At 38.3% G+C, this 11546-nt stretch overlaps 1 protein-coding gene across 1 annotated transcript; it reads left to right on the top strand.

Moving 5' to 3' along the window:
* The first annotated feature begins 5310 nt into the window (after window positions 1-5310).
* On the top strand, window positions 5311-10254 carry LOC121709708. The gene is made up of 6 exons (XM_042093298.1): window positions 5311-5472; window positions 6129-6239; window positions 6545-6590; window positions 7067-7131; window positions 8748-8815; window positions 9891-10254. Exons 1-6 carry the CDS (start codon window positions 5439-5441, stop codon window positions 10173-10175), a joined length of 609 nt encoding a protein of 202 aa, XP_041949232.1. The 5' UTR covers window positions 5311-5438; the 3' UTR covers window positions 10176-10254.
* Window positions 10255-11546: the final 1292 nt, after the last annotated feature.

The raw sequence follows: 11546 nt of genomic DNA, 5'->3' as shown, positions 1-11546 counted from the left end.
CATAAAGAGGCGTGTCGATGATGTATTGATGAGCGTACGTTGCAACCGGCCAACAGCAGTGGCATAAATAACCGGCGCACACCTGATATAAAGTCGATTTTCTCCAGGCTGGAATGCTCAATAATGCTAAAAATGTACTTGAAATGTTCAGAAGGGTTTGAGGATCATGGAAACGTGCCCGAAATTCACATCACTAACTCTAAAGAACCAAGACCTTAGCATATGTGGTAAAATTCTGAGCTGTGCCCATACACTTCAATGGAGCAGTCGCTGCCTCTGCTCTGCATTAAGGGGGATTTTGACCCCCCCCTCGTGTGATCCGGGTTCCCGGAAGTGGCTTCTGATGAAATATCTTGCTCCGCCTTAACAGTCTTTGGCGCATATTTTGCGTCGACGTATTTTTTGCGTCGACGTCATCGATTACATCGACGCGTTGTCCCAGCCCTAGCTATCAGGCATCGGGCTTATAACCGAAGGGTTGCCGGTTTGATCCCCGACAAGTAGGTAAAATGTGGGTGGGGAAGTGGTTGCGCACTGCTCTCCCATGCCCACACCAATGCCTGAAGTGCCCTTGAGCAGATAGATATATACTGTAGATCATTGATCCCCAAGGGGAAATTTAAGGCACCTAACCCCTCACTGCTCCCCGAGTGCTGCTGTAGCAGGCAGCTCACTGCGTCAGGATTAATGTGTGCTTCACCTTACTGTGTGCTGTGTCACTAATTCATGGGATCAAAAGAGTATTTATACTTATATACTCAATATAAATAGACACCATGATGGTTGCAGACCAAAGGCTTAGACACGCTATAAACAGCACCACCATTTTGATTATCCAACTAAACTTACTTATCAGAAACATCTTCCCCAAAGGGACCACATCACCGCCGAAAATCAGTGTCAGTTTCAGGAGTAAGCATCCTCAATGTCCAGCAGGTTAAGATCTTCCTTGGTCTGTTGCAGAATTTCTGAAGAATAGCGTGACGGTGCCATCGTCTTGTTTCTGCTTCTCTAAAACCCAAACATGTCTAGTGTTTATTCGCCTTATTCACCCGGCAGCCAGAACGAGGCTAAAGGGTACACTTGCCATTACACCTCAGTCCAGCAGATGGTGGTGGTAATGCACTCCGTTTGCAAACTGCCAAAAAAAGCTCACCGAAAAAGAAGAAGGGTTCATTGGCCTGTTCTACTTCTTCAGTGAGTTTTTCTTGGCAGTTGGCATTCATCATGGCAAATGTTGTAATGTAGTTGTTTCCACGCCTACCACAATCCATCTGGTTTTGGTTATGTTTTCAGAAGTGCATAAGTCTAGAAAATGTTGTGGACAGAAAAGGTGCATTGCATTTAATGATTTGACTTTGGTTTTGGAAATTTATTTGAGGAATTATTTGAAACATATCAAGAAGGTCACAGGTTTGTTTTGTTTTTAGTCACACAAGGAATGTGACAAAATCATTAACACCCCAGGTTTTCACCTGACTGGGCACCTGCTCTTAAATGTAATCTGCTACACCTAAACTTGATCATCAGATTTACATTTGAAAAGCTCACAGTGTTGGATGTATTCACATTTAAACACCACATTGACGCACAGAGTGATTTATTTTAATGCAACATAAATATATATATTTTTAGTTACATGTAGATGTTTAGAATTTCTGACTCCCTAGCAAACAGGAATTGCTTCCAAATGCTTCAAACACCTACAGTATTGCACTGTAAGCCTATGAGGATAACTGCTGTTCAGTTCTTTTTTTTAGTTATCATGGCAAATAATACTGTAAGTATAAATTCAAAACAAATGCAATTAAACCATCATGCCTCCAGGAGGCACTCATGTGATAAAACATAAATGAATGTCTTGCTTTGCCCATAAATTAATGATGTTATGGACTAATTTCAAACACAACCTCGTTAATGGGCATAATCTCATAGCAGATGACTACATGACAGAATGTTCATCGGGGGTATTGGGGAAGACTCAAAGTCAAGGAAAATGGGTACATTTGTACCCTTTGCTGTGACTTCTGAGCAGGGACATTAAACACCCTCCCCTTGAACCCCCTTAACCCTTAAACACTGTTGCAGCTGAACTGTATTTCATGCATTATGTATATGTATTTTTTGTTGTCAGACTCCCAAAAGACAAATGTCTATTTTATGTAAATTTAATAGACAATAAGGCTGTCTTATATTAAAGACAACTTTCGTATGCAGTCATTTTCAGATAATGTTTTATTTTTCTGTTTTTGTCCATAGGTTTATTATATCACATACAATAGTTGTCTATTAATATCTCAGTTTCTCAGCCTACAGGTTCCTGTAATTGGTCTTCTTTAATGTAGACTATAGGTGCATTGTCTATGTGGTTGTCTGGCCTGTTCTATCTGGGGTAACAGTTGGGTCAGATGGTTCAAAGCTTTATTCTCAGACCCCGACAAACCACACACTACAGCCCTGACACCCACAAGCCACAACACACCGAGTGACCAAAAAAAAAGATTAGAAACTTGCAACCAGTCCAGCATGCTCATTGAGGTTATAGTGTGTTATAGAACAGAACTGACATGTTGAAGTCACCGTGGAAACCAGCTGGGATGCAGGACAAGCAAGCAGAGCATGTTGGTCAGTCAGCTGGTCATAGGACGGTCAAACACGCATGTCACATGTTACCCAAGTTCATTACATCTCTATGCATACTGTCCTTGCTTGCTTGCATTGCACATGCAGCAATTACTGAGGGAGACAAACAATGGTCATTGTTTTGTGACCATTATAAATGTACATTCTCATCTGGCCTATTGAAGGACATGAGGTCAAGTGGGCCTGCCCACATACTGGTTGCAGAGAGTTGTGAAAAGCTTTGCATGGGTTACATAAGGGGACAATTCTAAATGTACATGGGAGATGCTTCTCACCTGGCCTGCTGGAGGACATGAAGTGAACCTCTACACATAGTATGTAGTACAGCAGACTGTTGTGAAAGGGTTTGCATGAGTTGTATGATTTGTAATGTGACAAGCCTGCTTTTAACCATGAAACAAAGAAACACAGGGTGCCAGTTTCTCTGTCTCTAGTGCTCCTCTTTCTCTCTCTCACACCTCACACACATACTCACAGACATCATACACTCTAACAGGTTCAAGCATGCGCCTTGCATGCATACATACATACATACATACACACATACACGTTCACACACACACACACGCTCACACGCACACACACACACACGCGCACACACACACGCTCACACACACACATTTCCTCTCTATCTCCCTCTCTCTCTCTCTCTCTCTCTCTCTCACACACACACACACATATCTCTCACACACATACACACACACACGCATATACACTCACACACAGATATCACATCACATAACACACTCAACCTATACACACAATCTTTGTGAATGTGTGTGTGAACGACTATTGTTCTGAGACAGCACAGATAGGAGGGACACTTCCTGTTCTTGTTCTGGTGGTCGGAAATGGAAAATCTGAAGAAGAAAAAAAGTTGACTCTTGTCTCTTGTGTAAACACAAACTCAGACACCACAATACATTATACTGCTACCTGTAACTCACAGCAAAGACAATGTAGATGATCATATTTTCTGGTGAATGGGCAAGACAGATCAGAAATAGCATCTGTCAACATTCAGTGAGATAAGACTTACAGTCAGAAAGGTCTGTTGCAATACATAAAGAAGATAAAAAGAATTTTAACAAAAACATATTGAAATCTGCTTGTCCGACTCTGAGTATGTACTGTCTGAACATGAACTGTCTACACACAATAGGATGTAGATTACTATGGGTAGACTTAAATGGCTATTTGCAGCATTATCACATTACATGCGGGAAAGCAAAGACTTCAAGATGAAATATGCTGCATAATTCAGTAGCCATAACTGTTAACCATACCAACATAACCACCATAACAACTAAAACAGGAGTTCACAGACACTATGGAGTGAGGAGGATGCTCCATTTGTGAAGGTCCGTTCTGAAAGTCTGGAACTTATATATCAATTTATTGAAGTGTATCAGTTTGTGGAGGACATTTTAAAAAGTGCAGCACTGGCTGGATAACAGTTTTATTGTTGCTTTGTTATGACATAAATACATTGTTATTTCACAAATAAGTGAACCAAATGCAAGAAAAATCAACAAGAGCATTGGTGTGACATTTACATTGGATTGCTGCAGAAAATGTATTTAAGTCGTATAATTTAAGTCCATTAACGTTTAACATTTACAGATGCAGGATCCTTACGTGCATTAGCATTTCAATTTCATCTTTCTATTTCTTTCAATGCATTTCATTTCTCTAATGCTTTGAAGATTCACCACTTATGTATCCTACAATAACATTGGTCAAGATAAGTTTTGTCACCGTCAGATGATTCAAGTTTATTTTGAAAGGAAAGGTATCTTTGTGATCAAGTACAAATTAGCTCACACATGCTATCGTCTTTCCCCGAATTTGTTTTTCAGTCATCCTTTGAGGCTGATACTATTTGTCATGTCAAATTAAAAAAAAAAAAAAATGATTCTGTCTGATTCTCAGCAAAAATAAAGTCTGGCTACAGAGGCATCAATATGGTCCACTTACATAATCATCTTTTCTATCATGAGCATACATTTTATGTGAGCATACAATGACATCTTTATGTACTCAGATCCAGCCATATCACTATTCAGAAATGAGATCCATTGGATTTATGATGGTCTTTAAAGTGGGAGAGAAACCAAAGTACATCAGCTGCAGATAAGATTATTTTCATTATTCAGGGCCTTTTTCTCACCAGAGTTGGCTAACAGATCATTGGAGGCAAAATGATTATATCAACAGTCAACAACAGTGAAAGTGTCTAAGTGGAAAAGCCAGGACTTACTTAATGCTTCCAAATGTTGTTTTTTATGTTTCCTGTTTTTAGTTGTTTCACCCTCTTTGAAATTTACCAATGAAAGAAGTCAGTGCAACACAAAGATTTACATTTGAGTGAATCAATAACCCCAAAATAGTTCATGGAAATGTTGATACCATTTCTCTGGGGGAATTACTGAACAGTCTATCATATCATTCCTATTGTCCTATTCATCATATTATTCTTATACTGTCACAAATCCATTCAATCAGTTATTTCCACAGAGTGCTGACATGGTTATTGAAACTGCAACATTTTGATGTTTTACATGATGTGTAATAATCTATCTTTAGCCTCGCGTCTGAAGCTCAAGCCGCACTCCAAACAGGTCTCTCGTCATTACGAAGGCTTGCATAGAGACAAGGTAACGACCACATTTCCTGTTTGTAACTGAAAAAGACAAGTCACAGGGTAAAAATAGCAGATAGGTTGACAAAAACAACCCTGCAATGAAACAGTGGTGATAGACCATGACCTGATCGAGGAGACGAGATGGATCCACATGTCCAAAACTACTCCTAGCCGCACGATGTCGGGTGAGGCACATTCTTTTAAAGAAACCAACATTACTCCAGTTTTGCCTAAAAAAATCTTGCTTTCCGCTGTTAAATGGCAACTATTCTAGGGTTAAGAAACAATACAAATACATACTGTAGTTTACATTAACAGATGTCACCATTTTGTTGGCTGGTTAAAATTAATGTAATGCTACATCATTTGCACATTCAGTATCTGACACTGAAAAAACATTAATTTATTTTTAGCAGTATAAATGATCCAGCTCTTTGTAAACCGACAAACACCAAGTGGAGAAACCACACATCTCGGACAATTTTAACATTAATAGTGTACATTTATAAACTAACCAGCACTACATCCTTTCAGCAGCAACAGTTTTCAGAGTTTGTATGATTCAAATACTTTGGATTTTGTGCCTATTAATCACCACAGTTTAGATACAATAGATGCTTTGAAAGACACACTGTCTGAATTATTACTTTGGAGTGGAATGTCCAGCATTTTATTGTTGGCATATACACACGGTACATTATATTGTCATTCAACTGTAGCTTGCATTTCAGGAAATACATCTTACAGAACAAAAAATCTCCTGTATGATAATATTTTGTAAAGATTTCACATTGTTCATGCATGAAACTGAAATTTGTATTGGATTTCTACCCAATTTTAGACTGTGCACAGGCCTATATAGGTCTGGCTCTGACCGGGCTGGCCTTGATGATTTCAGTCTGTTTAAATGTTTTGTTATATTCACTGAGACGCAGAGATCAAAAAACAAGAGGTATGTAGCAATCTTGCAAAAGACCAAATCAGACATTTAAATCACAACCGGTGCACATATGCATTTCGTCAGAATTTTGGAATTGTTGAAGTGTTCTAGTTTCTTTAGTTGAATTTTTATGTTGATAGATCTTATTTATACTGTATGATATAGGCCATGATATATGAAATAGTTGAATTACTCGACATATCATAGATTTAGACAATATAATGTTCAATTACATATATTTCAGTGCTAGAGCTTATATTTAAACTCTGTATGTGACAAAAGAAATCTTTAAAAAGAAAAAAATATTTTTTTATCAGATGCTGAGGAGTATCTTTACGACAATTCTGAGCACAGTGAGAACAGGTATGGTTGGATTTGATGTCAGAGGTCATATTAAAGCAACACCAAAGAACTTTCCCTCTGTCGCATGCATGCTATTTGTTTATCCAGCACCGGCTTTGCAAATACGATGTCCATAGACAAGGTAGAATATGTTGCACGATTTATGAAAGTACGATGTATTGTGACATCAAATGCAAGTCAAATTTGTAGTTTCTTATGTCTCAATCCATCGAACTACAGATCCGCTACCCGATCTGGCAAACTTACATAGTGCGGTTATAGCCGATAGAGGGCTGTGAAGCGAATGCAGAAGTGCCGTTCACTCTGTTACAAGTTGATGAACCACTGAAACGATTTTGGAAACATTATTTTAAGGTACAAAAAACTCTTTGGTGTTGCTTTAATGACAATAGATGAATGCATGCTTTCAAGTCTTTGAAATACAACACTGCTCATGGATTTGTTTTTGCGGTTTTATTTCACAAATATGCTTTTAGGTTTGAGGAGGAAGTGCAACAACAGGAAAATCCAATCTATGGAAATATATGCACAAATGGGGGAGGTGAGTTGTATTTTATGTGCATGCTTAAAAATATGTAAAAGGGTCGAGTTTAAGTGCTGCCCTATTTGTGGAATTTCTTCCAGGCTGAAGCATTCAAATGTTACACTGCAATGTTTCTCAACCACTGGGCTGGGGCCCATTAGTGGGCCACGGAGCGCAATCTAATGGGCTACAAAAAGTTATAACTCATTTTTTAGTAGAGCACAATATTAATCTAATCTATAATGGAAAGATGTTTAAGAGTATTCATGTTTAACTTATAAGTAATAGCTATCAAAGTAGTAGTCTGTATTATTTGTTTCAACTTTAAACAATGTCATCAATTTGAGGCGCTCATTTCTCTGCTGTAATATGTAAAAGGGTTGAGTTTAAAGCAACACCAAATATTTTTTTATACCTTAAAATAATGTTTCCAAAATCGTTTCAGTGGTTCATCAACTCGTAACAGGGTGAACGGCACTTCTGCATGCGCTTCGCGGCCCTCTATCGGCTATAACCGCACTAAGTTTGCCAGATCGGGTAGCGGATCTGTAGTTCGATGGAACGAGACATAAGAAACTACAAATTTGACCTGCATCTGATGTCGCAATACATCGTGCTTTTATAAGTCATGCAAAATATTCTACCTTGTCTGTGGACATCGTTATTTGCAAAGCCGGTGCTGGATAAACAAATAGCGTGCGTGCGACAGAGGGAAAGTTCTTTGGTGTTGCTTTAAGTGCTGACCTATTTGTGGAATTTCTTCCAGGCTGAAGCATTCAAATGTTACACTGCAATGTTTCTCAACCACTGGGCTGGGGCCCATTAGTGGGCCACGGAGCGCAATCTAATGGGCTACAAAAAGTTATAACTCATTTTTTAGTAGAGCACAATATTAATCTAATCTATAATGGAAAGATGTAGTATTCATGTTTAACTTATAAGTAATAGCTATCAAAGTAGTAGGCTGTATTATTTGTTTCAACTTTAAACAATGTCATCAATTTGAGGCGCTCAGTTCTCTGCTGTGTACTTTATATAATGAAAAAATGCCATTGCTAGTGATAGGCCTAATATTTTACCAAACACTACTAAGGCTCTGCGAAAATACAATCCGGATTACATAAAATAAGGTTTTGACAATGGAGGTGACGATGTTGAGCCCAAAGCCCAGTGTCACTCCAGAGCCATTCAAAAGTGAAGTGGCATCTGGAGACGACACACAAACTCTGGCTGGTAAGCCAGTTGACTACTGAAAATGGACTTCAGCTACAGTAAAATGTAATCCCAAATTGAGGATCTTTTTTAATTTTATTTACAAGTATGAATAGGTGGGCCTTAAAGCAGACAAGGTTGAGAACCCCTGGTATATTGTATATTAAAGTGATTCCATTTCATGTAGTAAAACATCAGTCTTTTCTAAACAGACGCTTTGGTTAGTCTAATTAATTCATTCTAAATAGTGTGGATTTAGGGGCTATAATGCTAATTTACATTTGACTCATCACAATTCATCCTAACTATTTTGTTTTGATAAAAATGATAATATTTGTCTTTCACTGAAAAATTTCTTTAACCTTCTTTTATTTTTTTTTATTCTGTTCCTTACATTATTCCCATCACTGCTTGTGCTCCAGAATCTGAGGCGGCAAATGAGATGTGCTACGAACCAATGACAGGCCGGGACCCTACACCAAATGAAAGGGTATGTGTATATTTTATATATCAATCTTCATGGAAACACTTGATAATAACTGTGTATTCGTAAATATGTAACAATATGTACAAATATTCTATTTATGTAGTTACTGCAGTTACATCATTAATAATAGCACATAATGACATGTGACATGACATGACATGAACAGTTTTAGGAACGCAATAGTTCTAGCATGCATGCTCATTATCCTAAATTTGTGGATTCATTTTCACTCAGTCTGCGATTCTATGGATGCTAAGAGATGAGATGACCTAACAGCAAGAAGTAGCGTAAATAGTTTGAGGGAGATTCCATTTACCTGCACCATTTTACCTGCCCGTAATCCAATAGGCCTTTACAACCATATGAAGAACAACAATGTACAGTATCATCTGTCTCTATGCTCATATGAAGGATATGTACATATAGCTCTATAATAATAGCAACAACTGTAAGACACATGCAGCGTTCTTTTCCTAATTTCTTAAAAGAAAACCAGCTGTTTGGGCCAATTGCTCTCTCAGATGAGGAGATAAAATTGTTGCCAGACATACCCAAAGTGATGTTTCTTCAATCAGTTTTGAAAAGACCTGTAACTATTACCTACCTCTTAATTTGTCACATTATCCATGATTTGTGATCAAACAAACCTATGCTTTCCTAGCTTTTAGATGTATTTCAGCCTATTACTGACTCTGAACCTATAGGGCCCTAATTTAAATGACAGGCAAAGTGCAAAGTCTAAAGTCTAACATCAGCTAATTTGGCTAAAAATAAATTAGTTAAATACCACGAGTAAGATCCTGCACACATACTCCTTTACATTAGGGCTGTGTCAAATGGATGCTTCATGTCTCATCTTGTACTGTAAACCAAAATGATTGTGGCAATATAACATTAATTTCTTTTTCTGTCATATTTTTAGAAGTGCTGGTATATGAAGGGTTGTTACATGAGTCACATCAATAAATAGTTTGTGTACTGATAGTGGGTATATGTCTCCCCATCACTTGCAATTCAGTCTCACAATATGCAGACCCAAATCAGAAAGTGAGTTATGTATCTCATAAAAATATTTCAGCCTGCAGATGTCTCCTATGCTTCTCTGGACCTGAGAAATGCCAAAAAGCACAAAAAGAAGCGCAAGTACCAGCAAAACCAGACCGCTCAGACCCAAAAGGCCCAGTCTCACGCAACGTTGCCCCAGGGCTGTCTGGACGTGGCGGAGGGTGAGGAGGGCGTCACCCTTCCCTCCAGGAGCTCCAGCCTCATGGTGTCCCGCCACAGCATCTACCTCAACAGCCAGCAGATCACACAGGAGGCCCAGGAGCTGGGAAATGCACAGGGCCACACAGAGGAGTGGTGAGGGCCGGAGAGAGAAAAGAATTCCATTTTTTTACACTGAACCTAAGTATCTAATAAATAACTCTGCACTTCTGAATGTACATCTTGTGTGTTTGAATATTCACATGTTACTAATCTTAAAGAGTTAAAAGTTAAACCCCATACCTAGACCTAAACCTTCACTCAGAGTTACAATATGTACCGATTAATTTATTCGTATACTACTATTAAAGCATCATTCTGGAGTTTTGACCCACAACTAGCAAGCCAAATGCTGACAAACCACCGGCCAGCCAGATGGCACTAATAAAAAGCTTGCTAACATAATAATATAGTTTGTGATTAGCTTTGTCTGCTGTGGAGGCATAAACTATGTTTTCATAAGTTTAGTCCTGGATCACAGAGCTGCCGAACACATAGCTTGGACAAATAGTGGGAAAAACCTTTTGGATGATGACTTAGCTGAATGCTTGCATAATGAAAATAAATTAATATTAGTTTTATTATTATATTATTTGTGGGACTAAAACAAATGTTCCCCCCAGCCCACAGTATGTCAGCATGATACATTTAAATTAAATTAAATAATGAATGTGTAAAATTCAAAATTGTATTCGTGTTATGTCTCGGGAATTAGAGTAGTCTGTCTTGTTGCTCATTCTTAACGCGTGGTGTTAGTAGTCATGTACAGTAGCTACTTGGAAGTGCTACAAAGCGCTCATATTTCAAGGAACGCTCTAGAATCTTTGATACAAAGTGAGGCTCTCGCTCTCTTCTGTTTACCGTGGTACTGAAATACCTTCCATCCACTATAAAAGTCCAGCTTGTCAGATGTAAACTACTGACGAAAGCTGTCGACAAGATGCTGAATAGGTAAAAAAAAGCTATAAACTTCTGGATGAAAGTGTACCGACATACAAGGTAGCTTCAACAGACATCCTTCACAAACACGCAAGAACAGAGATCTAAGCGTGGACAAGTATGCCAAGAAGTCATTGGACAAAAAAAAACTGCAATTATGTATGTTGTTGTCGATTGCACATTTGCAACAACAATGACAACAATAGAAAGTGGTGCTATAGCAAAATAAGGCTCTTCCATGGGTGAAAAGCTGTCAGTCATATACAAGAGAGAGAGGCCTTGTGGATAGTACACCAATGCTTTTTGCAAAGGTCCAGTTGTCTTTCAAAGTATTCAAAGTAGAGATTTTGAAAAAAGGACCAGGGATCTACATGAATGACTCTTTACATGAATATGTCAATGACATTTAGATTCACCTGGTACATCTGTTATATTGTTTTATTCATACGATTGGCATCTGGTAGCTCAACAAGCTAATATAAATAAGAAATTGTAAATAAAATAGCCTGTTGCAATACAACAAGTTCATTCA

Source organism: Alosa sapidissima, chromosome 5, assembly GCF_018492685.1.
Source record: "Alosa sapidissima isolate fAloSap1 chromosome 5, fAloSap1.pri, whole genome shotgun sequence".
Classification (NCBI taxonomy): Eukaryota; Metazoa; Chordata; class Actinopteri; order Clupeiformes; family Clupeidae; genus Alosa; species Alosa sapidissima.
This window is presented reverse-complemented; position numbering and strand designations above follow the sequence as displayed.